This window comes from Eurypyga helias, unplaced genomic scaffold, assembly GCF_000690775.1.
Source record: "Eurypyga helias isolate BGI_N326 unplaced genomic scaffold, ASM69077v1 scaffold22686, whole genome shotgun sequence".
Classification (NCBI taxonomy): Eukaryota; Metazoa; Chordata; class Aves; order Eurypygiformes; family Eurypygidae; genus Eurypyga; species Eurypyga helias.
The window spans coordinates 1-13,330 of NW_010255106.1; the positions used below are offsets into that span (position 1 = coordinate 1).

Here is a 13,330-nt window from a genome sequence, read left to right on the forward strand (position 1 = left end):
CTCCGAGCTCAGTACTTTATGGGTACTTCACTTCACTCAGCCCATGAACTTATGGGACTGGTTTTGTGCGAGAGGAGTTTTTGGGCTGCTAACATATAGGGCTGATGTGAAGTTTCTAAGACTTTGTACGGGAATATTTTGAAGTAAATTTATCCTCGTTATAAACACCATTTTTCTTTTTTGTAGTTATTAATTGAATCTTTCATTAAAATAATTTAATATGCAATACTGGCATTTTACACATGTTGTATATACATGTGCATTACATACATGTGTGCCTGTGCCTACTTACCATCCTGCCAGTGCCTGAAGGGGCTACAAGGAAGCTGGGGGGGACTTTTTACAAGGGTCTGTAGTGACAGGACAAGGGGGAACGGGTTTAAATTGAAAGTGGGGAGGTTTAGATTAGATATCAGGAAGAAGTTCTTCCCGGAGAGAGTGGTGAGGCACTGGGACAGGTTGCCCAGAGAAGCTGTGGATGCCCCATCCCTGGAAGTGTTCAAGGCCAGGCTGGATGAGGCTTTGAGCAACCTGGTCTAGTGGAAGGTGTCCCTGCCCATGGCAGGGGGGTTGGAACTGGATGGTCTTTAAGGTCCCTTCCAACACAAACCGTTCTGTGATTCTATGATTCTATGATTCCTTACCTGTAAACAGAAGAAGCTTATGTTTCTGTTCAGAGCACTTGGCTGAGGGCAGAGAGGAGTCATCTTTGATGCTTCTCGTAGTCAGATAACGCTAGTCATGCCCACAGATGTCATGGTAGGCGGCAAGGAAATGGAAGGAAGATGTGTGAAGACACATATTGCACTGAAGAAGAAAATGACTGAAAATAAAATCGACAGTAAGACTGCAAAGCAAATTCCTCAGGAGCCCAACCAAAACTTGCCCTACTGGACTGTGAGTCAAAATATCTTGGTGCCTGGTAGTAAACAGCTTGAGCTGTGTCTCCCTTAATTTATGGGTTAGTACTATTAACGTATGCATATTTTGCTAAAGCTGTGTGACAGCCTCTCTCCCAGTTTTCCCTGTCACCTCTCTCATCACAGCAGAAGCATTTCCTACTCCACACCAGTCAGAAAAGAAGAAAGTGGAACCACACAATAGCAAATACATAATCAACAGGCTGATAACCTCCCACTGGGACAGCCTAAATTCCACCCATGTGACGCTTCCTATGAGCTAGCATAGGCCTTCAGATGTACCTTGCCTGTACAGAATGGTAGCCTCAAGGACACAAGTCAAATATCAGAATAAGGCCAGGAGTGTTCTTCCCCACCTGAAGAATCGGCCTACACATCCTTTTTATTGCTTCAGGTGTCTTTTTACTGTCCTGTTTTGCAGGTATTCCTCTTGCTCCTGTCCATCTGCACCTCTGCCAAGAAAGCAGCCTGCTGCAGGTTTGATTGTGTCTCGAGCTCTGATATGCAACATCTGAGGATATGCAACCTGAACACCTGTGTACTCTAGCTCCTTGTGCTAGTCACAGTCTTGTCTGCCCTGGACAAGGTAAAACTCCAGTACATAGGCATCCATGACTAATTTCCCTTCACCCTATTACTCAGAATGAAGAGTCCTACATCAGAGTATTGTACTTAAACCTCACACTCACATGACACAAATGCAACTGGAGTTTTGTTACTACATCTGTATTGCTAAATAGACTGAGGACAAGGAGCAAAGTTTAATGCTGGACAACTGATTCTTCATAATGCTACATTGCCAGCAAGGTTTTGGCATAGTTCTGGCCAAGGCCAACTAGCAACTCCACAGCAATCCCTGGGCACCAGGAGAACCTCTAGCTACCTAGCACACACCAGGGTCTGCTTTCAATAGCAAGCTAGATTTGGGTCTCTTCCTCCTCTTCCAACACTATGCCAACAGGCTCTACAGCCTCAAAGCACTCCTCTGTGTCCTTCTCCCAAGTCCCAAGGCATGTAATACATCTTCCAGTTTCATACTATACAAACAACAGTTTTATGGCAACAATACAGTTTTCCTGTTATATCAAATAATTTGACATAAAAAAGACAGAAAAATTACAACGAAGTATTACAGCCAAGTGCATTACATAGACCCTTGAGGAGACCCATGGCACAAGCGCTGTATAGGCTAGATGTGACCTAGACACTTGGTCTCAGGGCCAGAAAACAATCCCCGTCCCTGTTCTGTTTTGTGGACTAGACAGGGCCTATACGGCCTACACCCAGGGCTGACGAGGAAGAATCAGACCCATTTTTACTCTGTGTGCCTTCAAGTGAGGCAGGGCCTCCCATAACCCTGATATGGCTGATGAAATGACTCTGGTGAAAAGCAGCTGATGCAAGTTCATGCTGGCTGTCATAACCCAAAACAAGCAGTTTCTTTGGGTGTGAGGGGCTTCCTTCTACCTAGACAGACCATGTTTCCTGGCTACCAAAGGAAGAACAGAGGCGAGAGGAGTCAGGAGGGAGGGCAGCACTGGAAAAGCAGGCCATTTGTCCGCCCTCCCACAGAGCCAGTTAGGCCTCTGCAAGCAGCTGTGCCAGCTTCTGACCACCATCAATACGTCAATTCTGCTGCTCAAAATCACAAGCTTACTTTGGGTTCGTGTGTGCACCTCCCAGGCATGTAAACGTGGGTAATTCTCCATTGGTATTGACAGCTGGTGCACTCAACAGCAACACACAGGGAGTAGCCAACATAGTTCCCTTCCCACCAGCCCCCTGCGGCAGTGTCATATTGGACATAGCTGTAATAGAAAGGTTAAAAGAAACCTTGCTGAAAAGAGATGAGAAAGTATCGACTTTATGTTTAGACCGTGCCCGGGGCTGCAGTGGGATGAGCTGGGGGGATGGAGAGCAGAAAGAGTGATTGAAACTGCCTCTCCTCTTCCTCTTGTTGGCAGAACTGTGTGAGGCTATTGGCTTGGTGGTGGCATTTGACCTTGCTTTTCCTTGCCTGGCTGGGAGACACCCCCCCCAAGTTTGGAGGGTCTGTACATGGAATATGAAGAGGATGATGATATTTTATTTGCAAAATGGATGAGCAGCTTCTGGGGCCACAACTTGATTGATGAGAATGAGAAAGAGGGTAGAGGCCACAAGAAACGTCAGAAACAACCCTTTAGCGAAAGGAGAGCCTCCCTGCCGGTAAGAGCTGTGTGCAGTTTTCTCTGTGTGTCCATGTGTGTGTGGTTTATGCATAAATAAAAGTGCCATTCCCAGGGGCACGGCTCTAGAGATCTGTGAGGAGGAGTAGGGTACACCTTGCGGAGTAAGTCCAGCTCCTGTTGGCAATAGCTAGTTGCTTTTCAAACTTAGCTGTCTCTGGTGCCTTTGGCATACAAGAAAACTGGAAAACTCCAAGATAAGTAACAATAGGACCCGAAATGTAAGGAGAAGGGTGTAATAACTGCTTAACTATGTATTACAATGTTATTTTGTCTGCTAAGCATGACCTGGCAGAGACCAAAACATTTTGGAAACTGGCACACAAACATTGGCTTCAATGAACCTGTTGTCAGGTGTAAAACTACATAAGCCTGTACGTGTTCACAGGAGTTGGACCTAATTCTGCAACTATACCATCTCCGGGAAGTTGTATGCTTTACTCCCTGGGATTTAGCTTTTTGTGGGTGTAATTTAAGCTAGAGGATAAGTCCCTTCTTGTTTAAAACATCTGACACTGAAAATAAGAATGCAACACATAACATTATACTGTGAAGTAAGATTTTAAGGGAGACGCAATTTCTTTATTCTTAAACCAACAAAATAGTTGAGAAAGGGGCAGGGTTCGTGCACAGAGGAAGATTTTTTAGGCAGCTCACAACTGTCTAACCAGATATCAAAATGAAGTTAAGACAAAAGCAGCTGTTCCCAGTCTGCACTTTACTTGAAGGCTGCTGCTTTTATTTCAGCCCTAAAAAAATTTTGAGGTAGTTAGGAAAAATGAAACAGGGTTGGACTACATGAGATGGCTTACCAAAGATACGATGTTTCATTACAAACAATTTTTCACTTACATCCCAACAAAGCAATGCTATTTTATAAGGGTTAAACAGCTGATCTTTTCCAGACTCTTTTTTTCCTGCCATGCTGTATTTCCACCTTCCAAGTTCCTCTCCTCTGGAGTTGCCATGTTCTAAACTGCGGGATTTTTTGTTTTCAAAAAAATTGGCTAAGAAAAATAAAACAGACTAAAACCACTTCCCCCCTCTTTGAATTCATGGGCAGGTTAGAGAGATAACCTTCATTCATTAGTTTTGAACTGATAAGCCACATTTGTTATTTACAGTTGTATTTCGCCCTGGTCACAGATTGCAAGACAGACTCTGAGCTAGAGCCGTGCTGATGGATTCCATCAGAGTGCCTGAAAACAGAATGTTTAGTAATGTTGTTTGTTTGATTTTTTTAAATTAATTTTACTGTATTTTAATTCTGCCCTTCAGAGATCTACATATATGTGATTTCTTTAGGCCTCAATACAGAATGAAATGTAAGAATGTACTTTAAATCACTGTTTATTCAGCAAGCTGCTGAACACGTTTTCGTGTGTATTTGCGTGTGTACACATACATTTCATTTGAAGCATGTTCTTATATTCGGTTTGTTCAACAGCTGTTTAAATACTTAGCTAATAGCTATTCAAATACTTTGCATAGTTGCATACCTGAATCAACACCTAGAACTTGGATTAAGTTACCTTACAGGAAGAGCAGACTGACTTGACATTACTGTTCAATGAGCTAAAGCTATCCTAATACACCTATCTATGTCTGGCCTTTACATGAATGCTCCACACAAATTTATCTTACTCTAGTAGTATTATATGAAACATAAATTTCAATTCTATTTCTTTATTTCTCAGTGCCAGAAACTGACCGGAGGAATGAAAAGGGAAGATTTGTTTGGGGATTTTATGATTTGGGAATAAATTTTGAGATTAATCTTTTTTATTCAGAAATCTCTGAGTAGTTAGTAGCAAAGAACACTAAAACATGTTGTCTTAAACCAAATCTAGAAGTTAAACAAATGGGCAATAATAATTCCTTAGAAATACCTTCAGAAAAAGCACATCCTTGTTGAGAAAAATAACTTGCTCTTGCACCAGATGTGCACTTTTTACACAATTATTATAAATTATAATTACTGTAAGATTAATTATTACAAATGACAACCACTGTAGGATTCAAAACCATTATCAGTGTTCGTTAAATACTGTCTTCATTTTACCAGAACAGTGCTATCAATCAGGAGGATTAATTACTGAGACCAGACTGCATCTCTTCTGTAAGTTAATACCTCCACAGCAGATCACAGTGTACTCTTTCTTCCGTGTCAACATCGTAAATGGAGATAACACCACTGTCCTGGTGAAAATCAAATCAGCAGGTTCTGATTGACAGGGATGTTGGCAAAAATTCCCTGTGCAGACACAATGGTACTACAAAAACAGCACTGCCAGCACGCTTTGTCTCGTCTCCAGGGCTGGTACACAGTGCATCAGCAGCGGTGCAGTCTTGCCCACTGTTAACTGCATCCACACCAGGAGTGTTTTGGTATGACATAGCAAAACGCTAGCAGTATAGCACAAAAGGTGGTTTTGCATAACACTGGAAATCGCTTTCAGCTCTAAATCGGTATTTTGGTCTTCCTAGTTTTTTCTGTTCTGTAGAAAGACATTCAAGCCACTGCTCTCCCCTCAAACACAAAGGTAAACTCTGGTGGCATCCTATCATGGCAGAGGCCCCAAAATATAAAATAAAGCTTTGTAGAACAACTCCCAAACTAACAACAATTTTCATTGTTTTGGTTTTTTTTCTTCCCAAACACCTTAGTATACCTCACAAGCATTACTGAGATGAGCTTTGCAAAATGCTTTTGCTATTGTCATTTCCATAGTGCAGCGGGGAACACAAAAGTATATTAATTCTTCACCGGGTCACTGGCAAGACAGGCTAAAACTTGCAACTCCACTCCCCTGAAAAGCATCAGAATTGAATATGTTGCCCCTGAATGCAAAAACTGCCTGGGGAGAACCAAGTCATCTGTTTTCATGCCCTTTAGTTAACTTGTTCCACTTGCAAAATTTAGATGCGTTGTGATACCCTTTTGAAACCTCCAGCTACGACTTTCCTTGACATATTCTAGTCATCTTCCATCACTTTAGTTCAGGCTAGTTTCTTACCTCCCAGATATTTTGTTGTGGGGAAAAGATAAGAAGCAGAGGAGCACCGGAAAGAGTTTTACAACCCTATAAATGTATCCACCTTCAAGCAGACATTGCTGCTCACAGGAAAAAAATGTGATAAGAAACAGCTGAGAGTGGGAGCAGACTGCTGTTGAAGTCAGACCAAACATCTAACACCATATTGTTACTACGGATCAGTTGGAGCCTAGGCCAAAACATTTTTAAGCAATATATGTTTGGCTATAAGCTTCTCAGAAGGAAAGCAAGCTGTGGGACAGCATCTGAATGTCAGATGTTCCAAAACATCCCTAAAGTACCGGGGTCATTGTGTAAACTTCAGTAAACAATGAACACTTGTGCTGACACACTGAAGATTAATTTTCTTACTGACAGCTGTGCAAGCCCTCAGATCAAACCCAAAAGATGGAAACAATTATCTTGTCTCCACCAGACACTGAGAAAGAGAATAGGCAAATTATATTGACATCTATTTCTTGAGATATCTTTGTTTGTGTACTTTCTGTGTGTTTTAGCTGGCCAATTAGCAAAAGATTAGCTGTTGTGCAGATACACAAAGCATGACTGGCCTTTACACAAGGGCTCAAGCAGAAAAAGGGAGTACTAAAGGGAGGGAGAAACAACCCCTGAGAACATGCTTGGTGCTTTCCCAGCTTTAGCAAAAATTCTGCATTTTGATATAGGGGAGCAATATCATTCCTCCTTCCCATCCCTTTTCCCTTGTTTCACGTCCTCACCACTTCTCCGGTATAAGAACTACTCAAGGGCAGACCCTAGGAGCCAGAGACCAAGGGGAGCTTGGAAAAGAGGCACCAGATGTAGGCACGCGGGCGCTGCTGGGGCAAGGCAGGAGCAGATGCTGGGAGCTCAGAGCTGGGTGCTCAGAGCCTTTGGCCAGGGCAGACAGCAGCCCTGGGTGGCCAGCGGTGGGCAGGCACAGAGGCTACCTCTGTTGCCAGCAGCTGCTGAGACTTCAGGAGGCAAAGCATCAATTAAAGCAGTCTCCAGCCGTCCTTATTTACGATGTTACCACACAATCAGTTTGGCACCAAATGCACGTATTTAAGATGTCAGAAACAGAAGAAAGCCGCATGGATTTTATGTACAGTCAGTGCCAGATCTGCTTCATCGCTGAGCTTCCTTTTATAACTCTCTTAGTTCTCCAGAGAGTCAGTCTTAAATAATAATAATAAAAAAGACTCATACACTGTTCTAGTTATAAGCCATGAAATGTTTGTGCTTGAGCAGTTGTGTCAAGGCTCCTGTCCTCTGTGGGGCTGTGTCTGTAGGGCAGGAGCAGGCTGTCCTAGCTACGGTGGTACGTGTCACGCAAAGGCTCTATCACAGTAACAGGATTGCAGAGATACGTGTGCGTAGCTCTACCCTTAGTCCACTGAGGCAGATACACGTTTCAGGGGAAGGCCCGTCCCTTTTCCTGACCATTGCTGCCATGTCAGTATGGGAACTGCAGTCTTTTTATTGAGGGCTTAACTTTAATTCTATCTGTGAAGGGGAATTAAAAAATAGTGTCTTAGTAAAATAAAACGTTTGCAAACATTGCAAAATAGGACTGATAGAATACCATCCCCTGTTTCAGCTCTCCTGTCTTTTTTTCCCCAAACACTCTAAGAACAAGTACCAGTGATTTATAGTGTGAGACAATTTTTAATTCCAGGAGACAATACATGCTGATTCCATTAAAATGACACAGAAGACATGGAGCTGGCTGAACTTGACATAGCATGTGTACTTCTGTCCCTCAAGCACAATGTGATTGCTTTGATGCTTTTTAAAACAACAATACAATATGACCTTACAGACATTACAGCTGTATTGATTGGTTTGAAACCAAAATAAAAATAGTATGGCAGCAATCATGGCCACTGCTCTTGGGGGCAGCCCGTACTAGTTACTGAAGTAAGCTTATGTCTGGAAAAGAAATTGAACCGGTACAGTATGATCTGAAAATCTTTTGGTGTTGGGTGTTTCTGTCAGGTGTAAGATTTATTATTTTTAGCACCTCTCATCAAGCCTGTCTACTGTGGTGTAGTCACAACCGTGTGGATGCACAGCCTCACGATTCAGAGGGAGGCTGCACAGGTCCCTGTTGTGCTGATACATTTATAATAGGATCTGTTCCAGCATGAATGCAAATGTGTACAGGAGATGTTTCAGATGACACCTGCAGGGGTCTCATTTTCAGCACCTCCCATCTCTCTCTCACAATTTTCACTACCTGCATCTGAACCAATGTTCAGCTACTCACCCTGAAAAATCACCAACAGCTAGCAGGGTTTGGGGCATGCTCTGGCCTCTACATGGTGGCCTTCTCACCCACCTCTCCTACAAGTCTATTTCTAAAACCACCAATACATGACTCCATAGGACACAGCAGTTCTGTATCAGTTTAATCTCCTTTCAATGAAACACAGCTGATGCAGAGCAATAGCTTTTACTGGCATGTCAGGCCTGGGAAAATGGAACCACATGGAAACTAAATAACTCTCTGCTCCCACTCCACTTTAGCCCTATAAATGTAGTTGTAGGAAGCCTGTTTCCTACTATTTCTGTGGTAGGAATGTGTCCCTCAGTGCCCTGAAAGTGCTCCCTCACCAGTTCAGGACAAACATTCCCAAGAAACCAGCAGAAAATTCAGACCTGGACAATAGAGTGCCTTGTCTGGATGGAGGCTGTGCTGCAAATTCGGCACAAGTGGGCTAGAAATGGTTCCTGACACTCTCAAATAAACTCAAACATCTGATCAGACCTGGGGCACCTGTGGGTGAAACCCAGTATCTGGATCATCTAGCCACAAAAGTCGGGGTCTTTGCTTTTTGAGAGTCCTGCCAAGAACCATTCGCCAGATGTGAGGCCTGAACTTCTGGGTTTACGAAGGGTCCCAATTCCTTTTAGTGTCAGTGGGCACTAAGAGGGCTCAGTACGCTTTACATCTGAAATGCTTATTTGAGTGCTAAAACTTATATACTAAATACAGGAATTCTGCTTCTGTCCCTGGAAAGTAAACTCCGGGCAGTGTGATTCTCCTGTGCGTAACAGGAAAGATGCAGGAGTCTGGGCCATGTCCTTCATTCTGCACCACTGTTCAGAGAGCACCCTGTGGCAGAGAGAATCTGCCCTGTGCACTCTGCTTTAATATTCAGTACTGAAAGAAGACCTCTTGTTTTTCAGGCCAGGCTTTCTTCCCTCCGTACAACACGACTTCATGCTTCTACCAAAGGCTCATCTTCAGGCCATCTCAAGGGCTCCAAGGAATTTCAAGAAGACCAGAACGTCTTGTGCCACTGCCACAGAAAGGCAAGCAGAACACCTTCAGCAGATAGCTCGTGCCCAGAGACAAGGTCTAACTCCATCCAGGAATTTGCCGAGTCCTTTGAAAAGCAATTGCATCTCAAAAGCAAACGCTCAGTTTCTTTGGTAGGTACAATCAGCTTAAGCAGAAGAAACAAACAAACAACAAGCAAGCCAGCTTTATCCCTGGTGTAATAGCTGTGGCTTTGCTGGGGGAAGAGCAGAAATAAACTTGAATTAGAATTTCTGAAATGATGTGGTCGTTGCAGTAGTGCAAACAAGGTTAAAGTGGTAGCACCATTAGTATGAGAATTCTTGATGTAGTGTTACCATCTAGAGTTATTACAAAATGTTTGTCTTCAAAATGAGACACCACACTGGCTGTGGCAACGTTTCCAGAGTTTTCTACGGCTGTGCCAACACAATGTGACAATGTAAAACCAGGTTTGCTTCACTTTTACCATGAGACCCAGCTCCTCCACTGCTGCTGACCTGGTTTAAACATACACAGTGGTATCTGTGAGACTGCCAGACATCGTGGTGTTTGAGAGGCTTCTCTTTTACCCCTTGGGACTCCATCCATCTGCTTCCCTCACTGTCACCACTCAGCTGCAGCAGCAACGATGGCTGTAAGTGGCTGGATGTGTTTTCTCTGCAAGGGCATGCAGCCAGCAGGGGATTCTCCCCGTTTCATCCTTCTCTTCTTCCCATCATTCTGTCCTGAGGTGTGAGCATTTTCTGTATGGTTTGTGTTAATGAAGCAGTCGATAACAACCTTTTCTCTATGACAACTTAACACATTTCTGTTATTATGACACATATTTTCTGGCGTATCATACAGTAGAAGGAAGCATAATAAGCCCTAACCCACTTAACGTATGAGAAGAACACTGTCAAATTAAGACACTATTGGAAAAAACTGTGCTTGAATAACGCTTGACATTAGCACCAAGTAATAGCAGAAGGAAGTATAATTTTGTTTCAATTTGTTGACACTGACAATTTTATACGGAGCAGTAATTTTCAGCTCCCTTTGCAGATCTTCGGCACAGCAACAAAAGAGGAAAAAGATCTCTTTTCAGTAAGCAGGATCATCACACGATCAGTCCCACAATTATTGTCCTTGCATGCCCGGTCCTCTAAGAATATGCAGGATATGGTGATGACAACTCTGTTATGCAATTGTTAAGATTTTAAGTGCATTTTCTAATAATCTTCTTCCCCCTTAGGAACTACTCCCAACTTGATTCATTTGGAACTTCACATTGCCTCATTTGCCAACCCTCACCAGTGGTTGTCTGGTTTATCATTTCTCATTGCTCAAAAGTGCCTATGGCTAGAAAGTTTGCGAGTGGGTAATAGCGGTATGATAGTTATAGTGAGCATAATGCACCAAATACGGCTTCCATTCCAGTTAAAACATGGATTCTGGTATCCTCCTGTAACCCTCAGTGAAGTGTGCTGGGCTGTATTTTAATCTACCCTTCAAGCAGACTAAGTTACTGTTCCCTCAGTCACCACTGACGTTTGAGACATGTGAAGGGCTTGAGAATCGGGAAGAACTGAACGATAAGTGTTGGACATCTGAAAGGAAATCTGGGAGTGGGCTTAAGCTTGGAGCTCCAAATGGAGCATTGGTTTTGCATTCAGAACTCTGTGAGTGCAATTCAAACCACCCTTTACATGACTACATGGGTTAGAAGAAAAGTGGGGGAAAGTTAATCCCATTTCATCAAAAAAATTCACTTACAGGAGTGGCTTTAAGGACATTTCAAGACCTTCAGCCCTTGTTTTCAGTGAGGTCTTTGCAGTTAGCCATGAACGGCCTTCAGGCACATAAAGGTGTATCATGTTAAGGGACAGAAACGCCGAGTCTGGGCTGAAATCTGAGTCCCTTCCTTCTCCCCCCCTTTCTCCGTTCCCCACTCAAGCTTCCCAGGCAGGCGACCTTCCTGCCATACATAGAGTATAATCAAAAGCACGTTGCTTCTTGCTGAGTTTTAGAGTGACTGGCTGGGGCCTTGAATTTGAGCCCATCATGTTAAAGCTGATCTGGCTGAGGTAAGCAACTGGAATATTTTATTATACATTACTAGTTAAAGAAAAAAAAAAAGATGTTGATGCTCATGTGGGAGTTGGTTTTCATTCCTTGCTATTTTTCTCCTACCTTTCAGCAACCTGAAGACATGAAGGAGAGAAGAGAGAGATTGCATCTGAGAAAAAGCAAGTCTCACAAGAGAATGGGAGAGAAATCAGAGCCAAGGAGAGAGCAGAAAGAAGATGAAGGTTCAGAAGTTGTACCTGCAAAACACAACGAACAGTTTCCAACACAAGCAAGCATTGAGAAAAGATATTTATGCACAGGCAGCTAGATGGGTTGGGATAATGAATTTTAACACTCTCCCTGAAGAGCAGGGGGAGCATTCCCATTTTGTTTTGACTAGAAGAGGCCTGTTAGCTAGAATAAACCCTGACCTGTAAAATAGAAGTAAAATTCAGCCGCATCATTGACACCATGTTGCTACCTTCCTGTCTGTACTTTTTCCATTAGGAATGTGATCCTTGTCATAGAAGGAGTGTATCTGGAGCAAGATCCAAGTTAGCAATGAACAACCGTGAGAGGGTTTCAGCCAGATTTAGTATTGCAGCAGGACAGTGGTGGATGTGTTCGTTTAAGTAGAGGGCATGTATGTATTACAGAACTGTGCAAAGTCATCCAAAGCCTTATGTTTCTCTTCTAATTGAAAATAGGCTTATTGGACATCCCTTTTTTAGGAAGGAAAAAGTATATATAAACTGCCACCTGCTTCCTGGCCTTGACATTCACATAGATTTGGTTTGGAAATAGGTAACTTCTTTCTTTTACATTATCTCAACACCAAATTCACTCATCATCTTGACTTTTTTGGTGGCCTTCCCCCCTCCATTTACTACTTAAATGTCTGGGCTAAATCCACACCCAGAGCTACCAATGTCTTTTGCTATATCTTTGGTTTTGCCCCATCAAAATTTGGGCCTTGCTGAAAGTTTTCCAGTGAAAACAGAAATATTCTACCTCTCATACTACTATATACTCTCTTCAAGGTGTTTGCCATAAGTGATGGATTGCAACCTTTTTCACTTTTTCCCTTTTCTAGAATTAGGGACAAACCAAGGGAATGGGAATTGGTTGTGTCTAGGGTAAGGAGGGCTTAAGAAAATTCTATTTCCTCTGGCTGAAGGTCTGAACTAGGTATATAAATCTCACCAACTACAAGTAACATTTCCTTCTATGCAGAGGAGATCCACCTCCACATGCTCTTAAACACACACACACCCCCACAATCCCCATGCCCTGCTGCTTCAACATGTAAGTCTTCCCTGCGGAGAAGAACCCTGTCCTCTGGGAATAATTTCCCAAGGCCTAGTATAGAGAAAGCCTGCTTTGGATGGCACAGTTAGAGTCGAGTGAAGCCTAATGAAGTCATGAGCAAAAGTCAAAGTCTGCTTCTTTCTGTGATTTCCTGTAATTAACAAAGATCTTATTATTTTACTTTAGAACCTTAATTTTGAATATTCAACCTTTAAAAAGCTTAGGGCATCCTTGAAACTTTGTAACATGTATCTCCATTAAAGGATTTTTTTTTTCTTTTTAAGTAGGGCTTTGCAGGGGGATATATAAGAAAGAAATCAAACCCTTGCTGATGCTTGTACATTGCTTCTTGCCTGGTAACATATGTTGTAAACTAATAAATCTGACTGAAAATTGTTGTTCCTATGCATGGTTCCTGTCCTCCCCAGTTCAGATTGGATTTTCATGAAGCTCTTCTGTAGCCAAAACTTCCATGCAGATGGC

General features: G+C 42.7%; 1 protein-coding gene across 1 annotated transcript; it reads left to right on the forward strand.

Moving 5' to 3' along the window:
• The first annotated feature begins 2,884 nt into the window (after positions 1 to 2,884).
• LNP1 (leukemia NUP98 fusion partner 1) lies at positions 2,885 to 12,004 on the forward strand. Its single transcript, XM_010153230.1, has 3 exons — positions 2,885 to 3,128; positions 9,376 to 9,621; positions 11,670 to 12,004. Exons 1-3 carry the CDS (start codon positions 2,979 to 2,981, stop codon positions 11,865 to 11,867), a joined length of 594 nt encoding a protein of 197 aa, XP_010151532.1. The 5' UTR covers positions 2,885 to 2,978; the 3' UTR covers positions 11,868 to 12,004.
• The last annotated feature ends 1,326 nt before the right edge of the window (positions 12,005 to 13,330 follow it).

Bases quoted from the DNA above. Each gene is read 5' to 3' on its own strand.
- LNP1 (XM_010153230.1), top strand. From the start codon at position 2,979: ATGGAATATGAAGAGGATGATGATATTTTATTTGCAAAATGGATGAGC. The intron at 3,129-9,375 runs GTAAGAGCTGTG...CTTGTTTTTCAG, and splicing joins AAAGGAGAGCCTCCCTGCCG to GCCAGGCTTTCTTCCCTCCG. The intron at 9,622-11,669 runs GTAGGTACAATC...CCTACCTTTCAG, and splicing joins GCAAACGCTCAGTTTCTTTG to CAACCTGAAGACATGAAGGA.